Below are 22,101 nucleotides of genomic sequence, written 5' to 3' on the forward strand. Positions count from 1 at the left end.
TGTTCTACGTATTATAATTGCAGTTATAGCTACATATCATTATGAAGAGGACAAAAACAAAATATTGATTCACGTCGTCATGCTAATAATTATACATGTGCATTGAAAACTTATATCTTAAAGAAGCAAAACGGCTATTTCAATCAACATAAATTACCACAAAGAGGACAAAATAATGAAAAAAGGCGGTAATGCGTTATTCACGCAGTAGTAGTATGGTGATAAAACTGTAAAATCATTATTTAATCACACACAATACATGCAAATTATCACTTGAATCTTAAATCTTTTTACTTTTCTAAGTTTATAAGTATATTTTTCTTAACTTTGATTTTCTATGAAATATTTTGCAGCTGTAACGAAATTAAATCTATCTTTTGAACTTTTAAAATCTGTATATGAATTCGAGTTTTAAGATACCCAAAGCAATGATTATTGATAACTTTTCGATTCACTTGTATTTCCTTGAAGACATTATTCATATCAAATATTCTATATCAACATTACAAGTTGTTCCAAATTCCCAATGTTATAAACATGTATTATCTTTAAATCAGCTGTTGTTTGGTGATTTGATGAATTAAAGTATAATGTATAACTGTCTAATATGGTATACAAGATCCTGTGAGGTTTTGGCTGGAGGATTTCTATTACTGTTATGTTTAAGAAAATATTAATTTATTGCATATCTTAACATTCTTTTTGTAAACAAGTGAATTTTTCAACCTGATGAGTATCATATTGTACTTTATGTTACCATGATCACGTGACGTGATAATTGTTTTATTGGCGTCCGCGCCGAAGCGCGGCGCCCCTTTATGGAATGAAATCAGATTTTGTGAAAGGGCGACAGCAACTTCTCGAGCCTTTTAGTTTATCTAATTGCATGGCGATGTACTATGTACAAGTCTAAAATAAAATGTTCTGTTCTTATATTTATTAAATCAGTTTGTAAATTAAACGTTTAACATAGTGAACCATTGGCGTATCACCTCATTGTAAATCTAAAGTATTTCAACGTGGACGATTCGTTTATCACCTCATTTGACGTACATGTATGCCACCGTGGACGATTCGTTAATCACCTAAGTTTAAATATAATGTACATGTATAAAACCGTGGATAATTCGTTTATCACCTCATTTTCAATCTAACGTACATGTATAAGACCGTGGACGATTCGTTAATCACCTAATTGTAAATCAAACGTATTTCAACGTGGACGATTTGTTTATCACCTCATTTTAAATCTAACGTACATGTATAAGACCGTGGGCGATTCGTTAATCACCTAATTGTAAATCTAAAGTATTTCAACGTGGACGATTCGTTTATCACCTAATTGTAAAGCAAACGTACACGTATAACACCGTGGACGATTTGTTTATCACCTCATTGTAAATCTAACGTTCATGTATAACACCGTGGACGATTCGTTTATCAATTCATTTTAAATCTAACGTACATGTATAAAACCGTGGACGATTCGTTTATCAATTCATTTTAAATCTAACGTATATGTATAACACAGTGGACGATTCGTTTATCAATTCATTGTAAATCTAACGTACATTATTAAACCGTGGACGATTCGTTTATCAATTCATTTTAAATCTAACGTACATGTATAAAACCGTGAACGATTCGTGAATCACCTAATTGTAAATCTAACGTATTTCAACGTGGACGATTCGTTTATCGCCTACTTGTAAATCAAACGTACATATATAACACAGTGGACGATTCGTTTATCAACTCATTTTATATCTAACGTACATGTATAACACAGTGGACGATTCATTTATCAATTCATGGTAAATCTAACGTACATTATTAAACCGTGGACGATTCGTTTATCAATTCATTTTAAATCTAACGTACATGTATAAAACCGTGAACGATTCGTGAATCACCTAATTGTAAATCTAACGTATTTCAACGTGGACGATTCGTTTATCGCCTACTTATAAATCAAACGTACATGTATAAAACCGTGGACGATTAGTTATTCACCTAATTGTAAATCTAATGCATTTCAACGTGGACGATTCGTTTATCACCTCATTGTAAATCTAACGTACATGTATAACATCGTGGGCGATTCGTTTATCAATTCATAGTAAATTTAAAAGGTACATGTATTAAACCGTGGACGATTCGTTTGTCACCTCATTTTAAATATAACGTACATGCATAAGACCGTGGCGATTCGTTTATCACCTAATTGTAAATCTAACGTATTTCAACGAGGACGATTCGTTTTTCACCTAATTGTAAACCAAACGTACATGTATGACATCGCGGACGATTCGTTTATCAATTCATAGTAAATCTAACGTACATGTATAAAACCGTGGACGATTCGTTTGTCACCTCATTTTAAATCTAACGTACATGTATAAGACCGTGGCGATTCGTTTATCACCTAATTGTAAACCAAACGAACATGTATAACACCGTGGACGATTTGTTTATCACCTCATTGTTAACTTTACGTATAACTCTGTTCAACCTATTATATATCTAACTATCTCACCATGGACTTTTTAAGTTTTGACACCTCATTGTAATTTGAACATAAACATTTGCTGACAATTTAACAGATTTATCTGATTGACCGTTGTATTAATTGATTTTATTAACCTGACAATTACATTACAATTTAATTGAATTAAATTGTATCTATGAATTAAGTGTGCTCAATAGGGTAAAGTATGGGTTTATAATCTAAGTGCCCTACATGTTGTAAGTTCGAGACCGAGTAGATTTATGTTCATATTTTCAACATTATTAAAGCTATCATTACTACTTATGTTAATTGTCATTTCAATGTTGTAAACACAATACAAATCGATTCCATTAAGATTACTGCAAAAATAAAGAGTAGGCCTAAATAAAAATTGTAACAGTAGAAATCGAACCACAGACCTATCACATATCAGGCATTCACAAAACAGATTGTGATATTGTAAATTTAACGAAATTCTTCTTATTAAACAGGCTTGAGTGACAAAAATTACTAATATACTCATATTAATTCTCGTAAACTACACGGACCAAGCCGAAGTGGGATCGAATATTAAAATGAGTGCTATAATGTATTCATAATTGACAGGTCAATAAAATCAGACTATAAATTGAGGGGATTTTATTGTTTTATATGACGACATATTAAAGTGTGTTTAACTTTTTCAAATTTTATGATCGAGAAGTGATACATGGCTATCATCAATTGACCTTGAACGTCGTAGTCTAAGTATATGTTAAAATTTATTAGGACGTATTTGGTGAGGTGCGGCACAGCCGCGCGACCAATTTAATTTTGAAAATACGTACTAATAAATTTTAACGAGCTTAGTGTTTTAAATTATTTTTATAAACAGTCGATTTACTAGCAAGGTGTCGAACGTATAGCGGTGTGTTACTTTTTGAGCGAGATGAAATCGTGCGATACGGAATAATGGAGGACGAAAGTGACAAATAATGTGGATACGAACCAGTTTGCTTCAGATATTCGTTGTATGTTGTAATTTTTGTTCGAACAATATAGTGCATGCTAAGCGGAAGATACATTTGTATATGATGGTCAAAATTAAAGAATCAATTTCATTGTAAGGAGAAAGTTATTGAGGTATTTGTTACTTGAAATGCTACCGGCAATCTGACATACTTATAAAAAGAAAACATTAACAGACGTTATGGAACTGGTAGTTGATTAGTTATAGCAACAACATGTTTACTATAAATAGCAAAACAAGATACACGAAAAGTTTTAACTATCTATTTCGCATATATCTACAATATTTCCGTATTCCTTACTGTACTCATAATGACTGGTCCGATAAACTAACAGTACGCAAAAATTTTGGTTTCTTACGATGCGTTTTCATGATCGACTGATCAATATCTGTTCTCTACGTATTGGTAATTAGTTGATACTGGTGATTCTTTAGTGAAAAGTTAACAATATCATACTTATGTTATGCGTATGGTCATAACATTCGAAAATGAATATATAGGGAAGGACAGTTCTAATTCCATGTACTGAAATTTAGAAGACTTTCTAAATCGACATGTGTTTTCTTTTCAGTAAAATAGTTGTGGTGTGCGTGTGTGTGAAAAAATAGCTTAGCTCTAGACACTGCTTCATACTGATTTAACGAAGGATCTGTTAAACACACATGGCAGTGCATGTTGGCCTTGTGTATGTTTTCCCTGATTGTGGAAGATCTTGCCTGAGTATAGGTGGTGGTGTTGGTAGTTTTCACTCCGGATCACGGCAGAAAGCTACATTGAATTCACCAGAGCACAGTTCAACCACCGCATGGTTCCTGGGCAGGCTGTCAAGCAGTTTACCAGTACTAGTTGCCTTCACTTTTGCAAGGAACTGAACTTTCTGTACATGCCAGAGGAACAGTGTGAATGCGGGGGCGTCCGTGGCCGAGTGGTTAAGGTCGTTGACTTCAAACGACTTGCTCCTCACCGCTATGGGTTCGAATTCCGACAGGGACTTTGGATTCTTTCATGTGAGGAAGCTATCCAGCTAGCTTACGGAACGTCGGTGGTGCTACTCAGGTGCTCGTTCGTGCCTGAAATAATGCACGGAGGGGCACCTGAGGTCTTCCTCCACCAGTAAAGCTGGAACGTTGCCAAATGACCTATACTGTGTCGTTGTGACGTAAAACCCAAAACAAAAACAGTGTGAATGACCGTAGAAAGGATTATATGATCAATCACAAAGAAAGTGACCTCCGCGTCCGGGAATCGAACCCGGGCGGCCCGATTCACAGTTCAACGTTCTACCTATTGAGCTAACCGTATGGCTATTACCTGAGTATAGTCTTAGTTGAGCCCATATGTATGTGAAAAATGTAGTATGATATTTAGCAGAGAAGGACATTATCACCTGGAAATGTCACTAGTCTAGTCAGCAAGACATTGAGAGAGAGAAACCCATATATGTGATAAAGATTTTATAATGAATTTATAAGAAATAACAGAAACACCAACAAGAGATTTACATTTATTTCAAGTGTAAATAGTGAGAGAATTAAATCAATATAATAATAATATATATATAGACTATACAAAGAAACAAAGAACAATCAAAGTTGTAGCATCACGATATTAGAACTGCAAACTTCACAAAATGGATATACATTGTACACATTATCTCTATTGTATTTATGTTCACTATTGTTCGAGATGTTTGTTTGAAATAAATTGTTAAAACTGTCTAGTTCTTTCTTTTGATTAACTAAGTGGTTTGTCCTAAAACTTAAAAAGGTAATATGATCAGTCTTTCTTAAACCTTGTAACGGATTCTAACAGATTACACTTCCATTTTTGTTACTTTCTCCAAAGTGCCTCAGAATTTTCTGAAATATTTTATAAAAGTAAAAACATTTTAGTAAAGAATGATAAAAATTCAGTTATGATAAATATTTTTCCATTCTGAACGAAGAAGTTCTAGTGTCAGACATGAACAATGGAAGTGAAATATAGATTCTCAAATCAAATTCAAGCAGTCCGAACGTAGACAATCGCCTACTAAAACGCCGTAGTAGCTCCGTGAAATCGCCATGATCGCCGTGGGGACTCCGTGAAGTCTTCGTACATGACATCAACAATATCACATTTATTATTGCGATCTCGCGGCGCTTTGTTAAATTTAACATCGCCGTGCAAACGCAGTGAAAGCGCATTCTAGTGTGACAGGGCCTTAACATAAGAATATTGCACAATTTACAGGGTGGGTTTTGGACTTGTACATATCTCCACATGATGGTTGTATGTGAGCTTTAGACACAAGAAACATCCGGTTAACACGGAAATGTGGAAAGTGTGATTTTATCCCCCCCCCTCCCCAAAAAAGCAATCACAGAAAATGGGAAGGATATGTTCGGTCTGTGTGGACAATTTGATCCTATATGAATTTTCTGTTAAATACGTAGGTGTTCTGTCAATGTGCAACAGCTACACATTAAATAAAGTATCTTGAATTCAATCCTTGCTTTCACTTGCAACAAATGTAAGTCGTGCAATGTAAGTCGAAGTTTCGAGTAACGTTGGTCCAAATTTCGAGTTACGAAGTCGAAATCTGTGGTTATTTAGTCGAAATTTCGAGTTGATAAATCGAAATTTCGAGTTAGTAAATCGAAATTTCGAGTTAATAACTCGAAATTTCGAGTTAATAAAAAAATTAACACCTGGCACTTATGCTGTACCGAAATATTGGCTTTAATCTTATAATTTCAGTTTGTCAGGGACACAAAATCAGTTACTGCCAGTTCATCTTCAACTTTCAATAACTCTTTTCCTATTTAAACTTCTATGATTTCGAGGAAATACATGTAGGTCAGAGCCCTCAGCATCCTCCATACAAGATAATAGTCAATGACTGTTACATTGTTATAAAATTTACACACTCTGACGTGTGTTTACAGTCTAAAATCCGCCATTATTCCGTATCGTACGATTTCGACTCGCTTAAAAATATCGCTCCGCTATACGTTCGACCACCTGCAAAAAGAGATGAATAGTTCAGATTAAACAACGTTTCCATATTTTGAGCAGAAAGAAAACATTTGCAACAGACCATACTAATAACACATCATAATCCCCATCCCTGTCGTCTCCAGAAAAAGATGTTGTGCTCTGTTTTTATCCCCGACAGATTCTGCAGTAACTTGAGTGCAGGTAACTAATACCTGCACGGTATACCATTTTACTCACGCACATTTTCAATTAAAAGGTTTCCAAACAATAATTCAATGATAAAAAATCATATTCAGATTCTCGTACATCGGTTTATTTATTATGGGGTTTCATACACATGCAAACTTGGGGTGTTGAGCTCAAAGCGCCTTTATAATCCAAATAAATTTTATATTTGTCAATCCCAGCACATGTATTTATCATATATATCTAAACTGTTTTGAAAAAATCATATTTCAACGTCTATAGTAATACTATCGACGTTGTTTTTTTTTTGTTTCTTTTTCAAAATAGTTTACTGCATATTAAGTTTTAATGATATATATGATAAGAACATGTGCTGGGATTGACGAATATACATTTTATTTGGATTAAGCTCCACACCCAAAGTGTCTGTGATTTCATACTCTGACGACTTATTTTTGACTATGATACAGAAAAGAAAGAACATCTAAAGACTTCGCAATCTGATTTACGTCACCTGTTACAAATCAGATAAACACTGTAATATTATGTGGTTTTTTATGTGAGTATATCACAAGTAGACAATATATAACTCTAATGAGAAATAAGACTACAAGTTTAATACTGGAGATAACCTCTCAACGAGAACTGCTGTACTACCTTAAGCATGCGCGTGTAAACGTCTCATATTACAGCCTGAAAACATATACTAGTACATGTGAAAGTTGTTTGTTAACATATCCACCATACGAAATTCGAATTGTTGCTAATGATTAATATCAGAGTTAAATTATTGTAGGCCTTGTGACTTTTATACTAAAATATAATTTTATCTTAACATTGTGCATAAATTGACAAGTTAAATACGGTATTCATGAAATAAATCTGCCTTTTTGTACTCAATATTGTCGTACACCGCCCAACAAGCTCTAACAAATCATTTTCATTCAGGTTTATACGTTACTTGGTCAAAGCCTTTGTTTGGTTGTCAAACGATATATTGTTGATAAATAATAATGAATAAACAGGGTAAATGGTTCATGTGGAAATGCTATGTCAAGATTTCAAAAATAAACAAGAGTACTGCTAGGCGGAGCATTATATGCCCGAAAGTGTTGTGTTTTTGTTTTTTGTTGTTTTTTTTTAAGTAAGGATGAATCATTTGTAAGACATTGGAATTAAATAAAGTATTACCTCCTTTAAAAAGCAATCCTCCTTTATAGCTGAAGAACCTTCATATATATACAGTTGCTGTTTCCAAAGCACCACCATCAAGTTGTTATCTTGAAAGTAAAAATGCTACGACGGATGGACGGAAAGACGCCAGGGTATAGCATAATATAAGCAATTTTTTTAGGGCATAAAATTAATGTTCTCAATAAAAATGCTCATCCTATGAAGTTTGACAGTTGTAAAACTAGTTAACAATATTAAGGTCATTTGATATTGACCTTAAACCTTGTGACCCCACTATAGACTTGGATCTTTTATTCAATATAGGCAATCATCCTACACTGTTATGCCCAAGAAACCACAATTTTCAGTGTTATGATCATTGTGACCATGACCTTTGACCTAATGACCCTAAAATCAATAGGGGGCATGTATTACTCTTGGCTGTTCATCCTATAGAATTTTACAGCTGTAGGTTGATTAATACTTAAGTTATTGAGCGGAGACTGTTTACAGTTTAAAAGTAATAGTAACCATGACCTTTGACCTTGTGACCCCAAAATCAATAGGGGTCTTCTACCAAGTACGGACAATAATCCTAAGAAGTTTGAATATTGTGGGCCAAATGGAACTTCTGTTATGCTCCGGAAACTGTTTTCAGTTTTAATGTAATAGTGACTTTGACCTTGTGACCCAAAAATCAATAGGGGTCTTCTACCCAATATGGACAATCATCCTATGAAGTTTGAACACTGTGGGCCAAATGAAACTTAAGTTATGCTCCGGAAACTGTTTTCGGTTTAATGGTAATAGTGACCTTGACCTTTGACCTTGTGACCCCAAAATCAATAGGGGTCTTCTACCCAATATGGACAATCATCCTATGAAGTTTGAATATTGTGGGCAAAACGGAACTTAAGTTACGCTCCGGAAACCAAATTGCTAACGGACGGACGTCAGGGGGTATGACATACTCGTATATGCCCGAAATTCTTTCGTGCATACAAAAATAGAATGCTTTTCGACCAAATCAAATTAGTTTAAACATATTTTATTGCATTAAGTACATGTTAACAAACATATCATACAAACAATGAGTTATATCAAAATGCAAATGGGTTGGGCAACAAGTTTTTACAACATTAGATTAAGCCCTTCCCAGAAATTAATATTACAGAAGAAAATACTTTAAGGCAACAATGATTATTTTTAACATGCATATAAACTTTAAAATATGTATTTCATTTTTGAAAAGTTCATTTATTCATTAAAATTTAGTGTACAATTTTGATTTTGAAGTGCGATCCATCCACAGGTTGCCATCCCGATCTCACTGTAGTTGTTAAAAAAGTTGAAGTTTGTTTTTTGGGGAAAGATTGGTAATGAATATTTGTTATTTAAGTAAGTTAGATTAGAACAAATAAGATAATATAAATGACAAATTTTAGAATAAAAACAAAATGAAAAGTCAAATATTATCAAAACGATGGGTCGTCTTGATAATTTTTTGAACTGATTCGAAAATGACAATGTTATCTTCGTATTCTAAATTTTCACGACCGAACAATAATGTATCAATGTTTTATGGATGATAAGATCGGGTTTATCAAAAGAGTATTATTCGTTGTTCGACGTAACGATTTCATTTGAAAAAGAAATGCTCGGCATTTTCAATCACAATATATCATTGACAAAAAGGGTATTCGCGCAAATGGTTATTATATAAAACGTTATTTAAATTACTACAATTATTTCTTAAATGTGTATGCAATATTGATAAGTATCTCTGGCCATAAAAATAATGCCTCGGAACCATTGGTGCTTTAAAAAGATTTTTTAGTCTAGATTTAAATATGTTGAGTGTCTGAGAGTTTCGTATATTGGGGTCGAGGTTATTCCATAATACTAACGAGGATTGTAAAACCTTGAGTGCGTCTAGCTATAGTAACATAGTTGTTATTATTTCGCAAAGGATAGGAAAAAGTTTCTGATACAGTAGACGAAAACAAAGAAGATAAATAGTCCGGTAGTAAACCGTTTTTAGCTTTATAAACAATAACAAGTTTTTGAATTTTTCGCCAGAGAGTGAGACCCAACCGACTTCTTTGACCAAGCAATCTATCAATACTGATCGAGTTTCACCCGTAATAAGTCTAGCGGCTTCGTATTGTAATTGCTCAAGTGATTGTTTTTCATATTCAGCACACCCATCCCAAACAATTGATGCATACTCAAGTATCGAACGTATATAAGATATATAAATCTGGTTTAAAGTACATCTTTTTGAGTTGGAATTTTAAAGCACGCATAGAGCCTTATACCTTTGACGCAGAAGCTGAAATATAATTAATATGCTCGTGCCATTTCAAATCGCAAGAAAGAGTTAATCCTAAATGTTTGTGATTATCCACGAAATCTACAGAGATATTATCAAAAAATAATCAAATCAAATTCAGCGCATTCAGAGCGGTCAGTGCTTTGATTACTACTTTTCATCACTGTAGACCTTATCTACTGAACAAACTGCATAAAAATAGTTTCAAAACACTTTAAATTCTTGTAAACATGCTTCAACGCCCATAATGTCAACAACACAACAAGTATTTGTAAATCTTGTTATTTTTGTCATGTACAAAAACAAGTATTTGTAAATCCCGAACGTGATTTTCATCATGTTATAATCATGTTTACAGTGATCATCACGATTATAAACAAATAAATTACAGTACGTATAAATCTTCATATTCAAACAGTAAAGAAAAATACAGAAAGCAAGGTGATATAAAACGGATATGAGGTAGGCAATTCATTCGGTATTATTCAACAAATTTTAAATACTATTCAAATATTAAAAAGTATTTAAATTATTCAGTAACTGAGTATCTATTTAAGCGTTAAATTTAAAATAAATTAAAAAATTAATAAAATCCTTATTTATAAACAATGTTTGATGAAATTTACAACAATACTGTTAAAAAAGTTAATGAAACTGTGGAATGCTTGGCTTTTAGGCCGACGGCAAAATATTTTTACATATTTATTTAATGTAGCTTTAAACATGGTTATTTTATAATAATATTGCATTTGCAACGTGATAGGTTTTATGTTGTTAGCAAGTCGGTTAATAAATGATTTATAGTAAAATCAAATGATTGTTAAAGTAGTATTACTGGGGTCATTTTAAGTAAGATCATTAAACTGTAGCTTTTTCAAAACCGAATGATTCATTGATTCATTTCTTGTCAAATTATCGCCTGATAAAATGCTGAACCGATTTTCTGAGTTTGTCCTTAATATTGCTGGCTTTTTTACTTTGCAAATTCTTCAAAGGATAACTAAAGCTACAGAGTGTTTTTTTCATTATCAATGAAGAAATATCACCGTCATTGATTGGTCCTCTTCACACCAAAGTAAACCAAAGATAATTAAAACCTGACCAGTCGGTTGTGAGGAACGCCTCAGTTATCGCCAGTTATCGCCTCTTTCCGTCAGATTTCGGAATAAGGGCCAACACAAAAGTGTAACATTTCTTCGAGCAGCTATCTGCCTAGATGGTAATGCCATGGAATTATCGAAGGTTTATGCCAAGAAAGAGAATGTTTGCACAAACCAAAATCTAGAATAACAATAAAATATTGAGAAGTAAAAGTAAGAAAGGTTATTAAAATATAGCTAAAAAGGAAATATCTTTCAAACTTAAATTATCCGCATTTTTAATTCCGAACATGTGCATATCATTGGCATATTCAAATTCAGAAATGGTAATTTTCTCATATTTTCGTAAAATACCAGTAATATAGTTTTAGTGTAAGAGTTTTGTTTTTTAGTGTAAGTATTTTGTTCAGAAGCATTACAATTCACTTAAAAATGTAACACTAAATTTCATTTGGGGTTGGAATGACCCGTTCGTACAATCGGAACATCCCGGCGATAATTCATAATCATCTCAGACGGATAAAATAAAGTTCTACAACGTCATTTCAGATATTAACAAAAACAGGTGGTGAAATATTAGTATAATGAATAACGAATGATTATATTTGACATCCAAAGAGAAAACAATTTGAATAAGGATTTTAAATGAAAATTATGTCTGACTTAAAATAGGCAACTTAAGTTACATTTAACCAAATCGGAAACATTGTCATGTAAACATTTGTATTTTGGGTTTAACCATACTTAATAATACTTGTAAGTTCATAAATAATGCACTGTTTACTTTTACATCTATAAAATCAACTTAATGGAGGTAGACTTCTAAAGTAAGTCAAACAACTCACAGCATTTACAAACTGTTTTTTTGTTTTTAGATATTTAGATAAACTGGAAATATCGTACCCAGTCTGTCTTTTGTTTTCGAGGTCCTCACTGGAAGATGACGGAAACGGCCGAAAAGTTTCTATTGCCGTTCGTATCGAGACCGGTTTGCAAACGATAACGAACATTTCACAAATAACTGTGCGATATGTTTAACATTTACCTAATATAGGCCCTGTTTTGACGGCTTTAACCCCCCCCCCCCATTTTTGCAGGCCTCAAATAGTGAAATAAATGCCCTATTTAGGACCAATATACTTGTTTTCGTTTGACAAATGGTGTTCACTTTTTTCGGCGGCGCCCCCTATCAAAAAGGTACATCAAGGGGTGTCAGAATGGGTGTGCCCCATTCTGTTTGTGGGGTTTGAAAGGGGCGGTTGCCCCCTCATCGTACCGCCCACCTTATCGCCAAGAAAATTTTGACTTTGTGAGGGGGTAAAAATGGCATTAGGTCGATCTTAAGGTAACATGTAACCAATGCTGAAAAGCCTTTGACTCTATCTTAATCCATTGAGAAGTTGCAGCAAAATCAGTTTTGATGGGGAAAAAAACAACCGAAATAGTGATTTTTGGCAATTTTGAGACGTCCCCCGTTGCCATGGTAATTGGAAATTTAAGATTGAGCATGCTGCTACAAAGGCTATGATTTAGCCTACATGTGTGCCAAGTTAGATTAGTATTGAAGCATTTCTTATAGTTTCATAGCAGTTTGAAAGTGTAACAGGAGGCGTTTCAATGAAACAGTCATTTTTCGCAATATGCTCATGCGGTAAAAGCTTTTAAGGTGTAAATGTATAAATCGATTCTTTTTAAGGATTCATTCGGTTATAATTGCTGTCTTATGATGTCGATAATAAATTTAGTTTTACTATATTTTATATTTTTGGCAATATTTTCTTTTACGTTTTAATTTCTTTTAGATTTTGTAAGGGTTTGTTTGTTTGTGTGATTTCAATGAAATTGATAGGCAGCACTAACGAGATTTCAATTTATTTGTATATTGCACAACTTCGTAATGACTCCAGCTATGACTTTTGAACAACGAATTTTGATATCGGTTGACCTAGAATTCGGATGTCACCTTACTTTTGACCTTGTAACTTACTTTTTGTTGTAATGCTACCACTTGAAATTTGGATTTTTTGCATCGTTTTAGACAGATATCAGTTGACATGGATTTTGGACTTGTAGTATATTTTCTTGTCTTTTTATTGACGCTATATCTAGGAAATTATGACTTTATACATGTACACAATTTTGCATGTCTATCACTCAGTTCACCTAAAATTAGACCAAGTGACCTGCTTTTTGAATAAACAATTTCAGCTATGTAATTTTTACATGCTAAATTTTAAATGCAGAATTGGATTTGAGCTTTGATATCAATGAATCTATATTTTGACATTGTACCTAATTTCTTCTGTTTTGAGAGACAACATTGAAATTCGGATTTTAAGCACAATTAAACATTTGAAAGACTAATGATATCAGTTGACCTAGATTTTGACCTTTATTGTTACCTTGTTTTTGGTTTTTAGACCTATATCTATGAAATTTGAACATCATGGAATGTTTCAAATGCATATTAAACTTGACCTTGGATTTGACCTTGTTACTTGCTTTAATGTGCTTGGAGCTACAGCTTTGAAATTTATACGTCTTTTAAAACAAATCAGATATTAAATCTGAATAACAGTTGACCGAGATTATGACCCAGTGACCTACTTTTGGTAATGAGAGTTGCAACTATGAACTTTGCATCATGTGCACAATTTTAAACGCAGATTCGATATCAGCTGATCTTGATTTTGACTGCATGTCTGCTTTCAAAGTTTATCAATATAATCTGTCCCTTGACTCTTTACTGTCAGGTGAGCGATATGGTTTCATTATGGCCCTATTTTGTTACAGAGACATATTGAGAAAACTTAAAATGTTTATCTTTAATATTTTGCATGACGCATGAACTTGTTGACCTGTAACAAGTTTCATTCAGATCGTTAATCAAAGGTCAAATTACTATAATTCAGATACTTTTTGATAAATCATGTTATTTTGCGGCATGAATTTAAAATTTTAAGAAAATTAAACGGACTAAAATACACCGATTTTATGGACTTTATTTAGGACATCAAGGATGGGAACAGTTTTCACATTTATGTTGGTTTTGTGTTTAACTGGATGCCAGGGACGACCCAATTTCACCAACGAACAACTTCTTAACCGCGTTTTAGAGTTAGAGAAAATTGTGGAACAGCTTCTGAAATTGTCAGGTAAAATGATGACTTCCAACACTGGTAAATACTTTGTTTTAAAATCGCCGTTACTAAATATATAAAGGCCGATTAGATATCCTTGAACATGTATAAATGTTACGCAGTCTCAGTATAAGTTTATATATCGTAATTGTTTTATATTTGTTCCTATTGAAATTCATTTTTTCATAAAATATTCAGTTTTTATACATTCTGTTGCAAAGCACGGTGTTTTCCGTGAACACTCTCACATTACCTCTATCACCAGGTAAAAGCACTCAGTGTATTTGGATTATACACGAAGGTGCTATTTAGAAAATCAACTGGGCATAACTAAACGACCGTTTTGTTTTACTTTGATTTTTAAGCAGTCTTGAGTAAAATAATTGTCATGTTAGTCTAAAGATATCAGTTCATTTCAGTATGCAGCATACCAAACTTTTAATTAAAGCTTTGTTTAATTTAGCTTCGTCAAATGATACAGCTACTCGGGGAAAATGGACAATGACTGAAGATATACTACCTACGACAAGTAAGTAATATTAATGATGCCTCATTCAAGATTTATGCTTAGCAAGACAACCAAGTCAACACAGACTAAAGGTATTCCAGAGTCTAGTCAGTTCGGCCCCAAGCACGTCAATCCGGCCTATCGTCGGTCTGGTAAGTAGTAAGTGATGTTGGGTATACTTCATGCTAGGTTTACCACAAGTAAATGATGTTGGGTATTCTTCATGCTAGATTTACCACGAGTTAGTGATGCTAGGTAACATACTTCATTCTAGATGTACGACAAGTAAGTGATGTTGGGTATACTTCATTCTAGATGTACGACAAGTAAGTGATGTTGGGTATACTTCATTCTAGATGTACGACAAGTAAGTGATGTTGGTTATACTTCATTCTAGATGTACAAGTCAGTGATGTTGGGTATACTTCATTCTAGATGTACGACAAGTAAGTGATGTTGGGTATACTTCATTCTTGATGTACGGCAAGTCAGTGATGTTTGGTATACTTCATTCTAGATGTACGACAAGTAAGTGATGTAGGGTATACTTCATTCTAGATGTACGACAAGTAAGTGATGTTGGGTATACTTCATTCTAGATGTACGACAAGTCAGTGATGTTGGGATTACTTCATGCTAGGTTAACGACAAGTAAATGATGAGGGTATACGTTAGCTAGGTTTACGACAAGCAAGTGATGTTGGTTATTCCTCATGCTAGGTTTACGACACGCATGTTATGTTAGGCATACTTCATTCTAGGTTTAAAGCAAGTAAGTAGAATTGGGCGTACTTCACGACAAGTAAGTATTATGTGGAATACCTCATACTAGATTTGCGGCAAGTTACAACTATTAAAACTTGGGGAAAAACAAATCACTCTAGAGAAAAGGGTGATGAAAACCTAATATTTGTCAATTATAACCTTACTGTACATATGATGTGTCAAATATGTTATTGCTTATATCATTATTTTAATTTCAAGTTGAATAAGGTTAAGTATCATGTAAAATTTATTTCTTCAATAAAAGATTTCATTAATAATTAGGCACTTATCCCGTCATATCAAAAATATTTAACTATAAGATGTTTGAATTTAATAGAAAACATGAAATAAATCAGCGATTGTATACCAATTCTTGTTTGTGTAGCAGACGATGAAGTGGGATTCCACGTGGCATTGTATAATGACGTCAGTGTTGCCTTCGACGAGAAGATAGTGTTTGACACAGTTGAACAAAATATTGGTCTTGCTTACAAAAAAACCGATGCAGAGTTCCAATGTCCAATATCTGGGACATATCTTTTTGCACTTACAATAGCCTGTCAAAGAGACACCTATGTTGAAGTCTATATTGATATAGTTGACGTCGATGGTAACTCTAAAAACAACATTCTGAACACCGCTTGTGATCACCGGAAGCGAACTTTTCAGGACGGAAGCGTTTTATACATTGGCAATACTCAAAATGGAGGAACTGCGATCATTTCTCTGTCCAGCGGTGACCGTGTTATGGTAAAAAGAGGGCTACCAGCTAGTGGTTTAAGTACGATCACTGGAAGGGGATATTCCACATTTACTGGGTATCTGCTTAAGGCTTATTAGACGTATCAGTACTAAAGGTGAATTGCGCTAAGCCGTCAGAAATTCATCATACTAGTTACAGAAAACATAGCCGAATGACTTTAACCATATCTGGTTTTGCTGCATAAATGAATAAATTTTAATGATGGCTTATTTTATTTGCAATTAAAGGCACATTCAGTCATAGAAATAAATACACAAAGGGCACACATGTGTTTTATCAAAACTGTTATATACAAATGTAAATGAATTTTAAAGAACATGTATTACCATTCTTATATTTTCTTATAAGGACTACATAGGTCATTTAAATGCCAAAATGGACACCTACACAGGTATGCAAATTTACCTTATGGTTTAAATATATGTATAAAAAAGTTATCCTATTCTATTTACACTTATTTAACAATTTTATTGCTTACAAAAGCCTGACTCAAATATCTCTTAAATAAGCTTAATTTAGGGACTGTTTTCAAAGTTTGCCTACATTGTCTCAGAAGTGCATTATTTTATCCTGTCCACTATTTAATATTTTTACTGTGTTGTTTTTATTTCATTAGACTTTTAAAATATCATGTACTACATTTGTTATCAAATTTAGCATTATTCATCCAATAAATACATGTATCTACAATAACTATATAATTAATACTTTTTTTCCATTCCACAATGGATCCGAGATATACATAAAAAGAAAAAAAGTTGACCCTAATAGGGTTTGAACCCACGGCCCTCAGTTTCAATTTTTGTTGCCTATTTAGAAATATACTTCAAAGTGGAGGTAATGCATTAGGAGGGTTATACCTTTACATTAAATGCTGTCACGGAAAGACAATAGCGCTGAAGGTAAAATGGTTTGTTACAAAGGTGGCAAAATATAAAGAAAGTAGTATCAGAAATTTAATAATTTGACCTTGATGGTCAAGGTCATTAAAAGCTCTAGGTTAAGGTAAGTTCAACCTTTAAGAAGGTCTTGTCATAAAAGGTTGTTTTGTCCAACTATGAAGATATGTCCATTTACTAATACCAAGTTACAGTCAATTACAGCAAAAATCAGTGAAAATTCAATAATTTAACCTTCAAGGTCAAGGTCATCATTAAGCTAAGCTCATTTGAGTTTAATGTACATGAAGGTCATATCCTAAAGAATCATGTGTCTTAGTATGAAGTTAATCCATTTTTATCACATACCCGTGCGGGGGCGTCCGTGGCCGAGTGGTTAAGGTCGTTGACCTCAAACCACTTGCCCCTCACCGCTGTGGGTTCGAATCCCGACAGGGACTTAGATTCTTTCATGTGAGGAAGCTATCCAGCTAGCTTACGGAACGTCGGTGGTTCTACTCAGGTGCCCGTTCGTGCCTGAAATAATGCACGGAGGGGCACCTGAGGTCTTCCTCCACCAGTAAAAGCTGGAACGTCGCGATATGACCTATACTGTGTCGATGTGACGTAAAACCCAATCAAAACAAAACATACCCGTGCCGATTTGCGACCGTAAAAACGGTATTGCACGACCGTGCATATATTTTGACATGACCTAATTTGTGTTAGACAAACATAGTGTAAAGACGCACTAAATGTTAGCGTTATACTGTACACTGCACGTCAATGAAAAATAACTCTTTTTCACTTTAAACGGTCTTTATTATATGCCCGAAAAAATGTCGTTCATATTATGTTACACCCCCTGGCGTACATACGTCTGTCTGTTTGAGCTAACATATGAGAGTTATGACCTTCATTCCGTAGTTAAATAAAGAACAAAAACTCATAAAATTCATATTGTGAGCTATTTTTTGTTTTTATGAGCTTATGGACTTTTGTCCAGGTGTAGTTAATGAGCTTATTTGCCTCTTATAAATATCAAATGTTGATACGTCTGTCCGTCAGTTAGCAATTTGATTTCCGGAGCATAACTTAATTTCCAATTGGCCAACAATATTCAAACTTTTTGGCCCACAATATTCAAACTTAATAGGATGATTACCCATACTGGGTAGAAAACCCCTATTGATTTGGGGTCACAAGGTCAAGGTCACTATTACCTTATAACTGAAAACAGTTTCCCTAGCATAACTTAAGTTCCATTTGGCCCACAATATTCAAACTTCATAGGATGATTGTCCATATTAGGTGGAAGACCCCTATTGATTTTGGGGTGACGAGATCAAAGGTCAAGGTCACTACTACCTTAAAACTAAAAACAGTTTCCCGAGCATAACTTAAGGTCCATTTGGCCCACAATATTCAAACTTTATAGGATGAATGTCCATATTGACGAGGTGGCCGACGATTGGTGAGTAGGACAGCTCTTAATATACTCCATGTAGTCAAAATTAAAATTATGTGTATAATCTCCACACTGCCATCTATCAATATTTTAAGTTTCATAAAAAGTGTCTCACTACTTTTTGAGTAATGACAAATATTGTTATATTTGCCATATTTTAAAGATTTTTGTTGCCATAGCATCCAAATTTTTCAAGAAGATTGGAAGAAAAGATAAAAGACGTGCATAATCTCTTGACTGTCATTTACCAATATTTCAAGTTTCATAACAATATTTTCAGTACTTTTTGCGTTATCAATGGATCCAGTCTATGTGTTAAATTAGCCATATTTTCAGTCTATTTGTTGCCATAGCAACCAAAGTTTTCAACATACATGTAGGAAGAAAAGAACAAGAGCTGTCATCTAGTGACGAATGCCCCCGAAAAGGTTTCTTAAGCATGCAGGTATTAGGAAAAGAATAGAGAATGAAAGAAACTCATTGCTTAATCTTGTTCTTGTGAAATGAAGTGCTATTTTTAGCAAACCTAACACCTTGGGACAAGGGTCATGAATGTGAAAAATTATCTTGATGTGGTAGACATTTATGCCAAATTATTTTAAAATTCTTCAATGCATGACAATGTTACAGTTTGGAAACTAATGTGTACCTTCAAACTCTTATGAGCATAAGTACCCTAAAAAACTATTAGAGTGACCTTGACGGTAGGAACAAGTGTTTTACACACAACACTTCATCTTAATGTGGTAGACATTTGTGCAAAGTAATTTATTAAACCCTTCGATGCATGACAAAGTTATAGTCCGGACACAAATGTTTGTACCTATTAACTCATCTCTCAATGCAGGACAAAAGTACAGTCTGGTCATGACTGTTGTGTAAGTGAACAGACGGACATGACCCTTAAGCCACGACACATCATCTTGATGTTGGTAGACATTTGTTTCAAGTTATTTTAAAATTCTTTCATGCATGACAGAGCTACAGTTCGGACATGAATGTGTATCTTCAAACTATTCTCGAGAGAATGAGTACCTTCAAACTATACGTGTGACCTTGACGTTGAAGGTAGGGACAGGGGTCTTGAACGCAACATGTCATCTTAATGTGGTTGACATTTATGCATAGTTATTTTAAAATCCTTCAATGCATGACAAAGTTACAGTCTGAATACGAATGTGTGTACCTATTAACTCTTATTGTGATAAAGTGAACTTCAAAATAGTAGTGTGACCTTGACCTTTGAGGTAGGGAAGTGATTCATAGATGCTACACATCGTCTTGATGTATTAGACATTTATGCCAAGTTATTCTAAAATCCTTTGATGCATGACAAAATTACATGTGTGTACCTATTAACTCTATTTGTGATGATGTGAAACTTCAAAATGTAAGTGTGACCTTGACCTTTGAGGTAGGGACGTGGTTCTTGGCGCGACACATCGTCTTGATGTGGTAGACATTTGTGCCAAGTTATTTCAAAATCCCTCAATGTATTAAAAAGTTACAGTCCTGACACAAATGAAGTGGGGACGCACAGACAGATGGACAAACAGATGGTGCGATTTTAATATACCTCCCTTCGGGGGCACAAAAAGACGTGCATAATCCCTAGACTGCCATCTATGCATATAACAAGTTTCATAAAAATATTTTCAGTACTTTTGCGTTATCGCCATATCCAATTTTGAGGACGGACGTCCAGCCAAAATGGAATAAGGGGCCATTTCTTTTGTTATTTTCTATTGTTTAATAGAGGGCCAATGGCCCCTTACTCTATTGTTACGGAATGAACTCTATTGTTCTCTTTTGTTCTGTTTACAGTCAGATGGCCCCCTATCCCTATTTGGTAGTGCAGAGAGACAGACAGACGGAAGGACAGAGGGTAAACCTAAAGTCTCCTCCAGTTAAACCGGTAGGGGACTAACAAGCTGACTATTCAACAAAAGCAGTGCGCTCATCAGTTAAGGGCAACAAATAAAACAAGAGCACAGCATAAGTTAGGCAATATATGCACAAATGCAAATTTGTTTTTAAGTAATCAAAATTTAAAATAATCAAAAACATTTTTAATTAAAGAGGAGACCCATTCATTACACTAGTCCGGGACATGTTTAATTTCAATGATCAATATAATAGTAAGTGAGATGTATATTGATACATTACAAAGAACTATGCTCTTATCACATGAATACTAAGATATAGTTATATATGCTACAGTTAGTGGTATGTGTGTATTCTATGTTTAATGTGGGTCCATTAAGGCGCCATTAAATGCTGCTTCTGCAAATAATTTTCTTTTCTCATTTCCTCCCTTTACATTAAAAACATCTATACCCACAGACACAAAGTGATGCTTCATGCTAAGTGTATATGCTCTGCATGCTGTAGGTTGGAGGAAAAGACTTTTAACTAATAGTTTTAAGAAATGTATACTCTACTAATCACTGTACATGTAAATTGTGCAAGACCTTTGTAGATGTCAACAACACAATGCTTAATGCAAAGTACATGTATCTAAACTTTTAACATAAAATATAATATTTTCGGGCATATGAAAATGTGTTCTTTTAACCACTTTTTATTTAAAGCTTTTAAAATTCAGCCATCTAAAAAAGATGTGGTAGTCATGGGATTAATTATATTGGTATTTCTTCTTTTGAACATATATTTTGTTGTAATGTATAATAAAACATATACTGGTTGGGGACCACCAAAACTGGACAACCACCAAACCCGGACGGCCCCGAAAATGCTTAATTTAGTATTTATTTTGTTCAGTGGTTGTCAGTCATTTTCTATCAACAGTAAATGCATGTTTCTTCTATAATTAAGTGAATAAATTTATTTCAACCTCCGTAAATGGTAATATTTTAATGTCTCTTTCAAGAATGTTGACGTTGAAATTTGGGGGTCAAGAAATCAATGCCTGACCTCATATACCAGCTATAATCATTTGCAGAGTAAACAATAGAATATCCAAAACTTTAGCATTTGTTGCTGAAATACTTTTTATCATGTTAAAAATCAAAAATCAAAACACCCAAGCTTTTATCTGAATTAAATCACAACATGTACATATCTGTCCGGACACACGGTACTGTAGTGTAGACAATTTAGGTAGTTTTGATACCCTCCTTGACGAGCGTCAAATGTAAGTGTCAATACAATCAGAAATAAACAAACTAGTTTGTTAGTTTGGAGAAGAACCTAGCTGTACTATGTAAAATATTTAGGTCTCTAGGTTAAAAATTATGAAATATGTATGGAAAAATGTTCAAAAAGTGTCC

The 22,101-nt window shown here is 33.9% G+C and overlaps 1 protein-coding gene across 4 annotated transcripts; it reads left to right on the forward strand.

Annotated features, from left to right (window-relative positions):
- The first annotated feature begins 10,527 nt into the window (after window positions 1-10,527).
- On the forward strand, window positions 10,528-17,146 carry LOC132736466 (uncharacterized). Of its 4 annotated transcripts, none has more exons than XM_060723607.1 (4): window positions 10,528-10,651; window positions 14,299-14,468; window positions 14,893-14,958; window positions 16,088-17,146. In XM_060723607.1, exons 1-4 carry the CDS (start codon window positions 10,647-10,649, stop codon window positions 16,540-16,542), a joined length of 696 nt encoding a protein of 231 aa, XP_060579590.1. In that variant the 5' UTR covers window positions 10,528-10,646; the 3' UTR covers window positions 16,543-17,146. The 4 variants fall into 4 exon arrangements, with proteins under 4 accessions (XP_060579590.1, XP_060579591.1, XP_060579592.1 ...); XM_060723608.1 differs by having other exon boundaries at window positions 16,091-17,145; XM_060723609.1 differs by having other exon boundaries at window positions 10,529-10,651; window positions 14,299-14,444; window positions 16,088-17,141.
- Window positions 17,147-22,101: the final 4,955 nt, after the last annotated feature.

The sequence above is a fragment of the Ruditapes philippinarum genome, unplaced genomic scaffold, assembly GCF_026571515.1.
Source record: "Ruditapes philippinarum isolate M1 unplaced genomic scaffold, ASM2657151v2 ctg4258_1_1_1_1, whole genome shotgun sequence".
In the NCBI taxonomy this organism is placed as follows: Eukaryota; Metazoa; Mollusca; class Bivalvia; order Venerida; family Veneridae; genus Ruditapes; species Ruditapes philippinarum.

What these genes read in the sequence shown, in the direction of transcription:
- LOC132736466 (XM_060723607.1), top strand. An exon ending in AATGATGACTTCCAACACTG is followed by an intron (nt 14,469 to 14,892) that starts GTAAATACTTTG and finishes TGTTTAATTTAG; the next exon opens with CTTCGTCAAATGATACAGCT. An exon ending in AGATATACTACCTACGACAA is followed by an intron (nt 14,959 to 16,087) that starts GTAAGTAATATT and finishes TTGTTTGTGTAG; the next exon opens with CAGACGATGAAGTGGGATTC.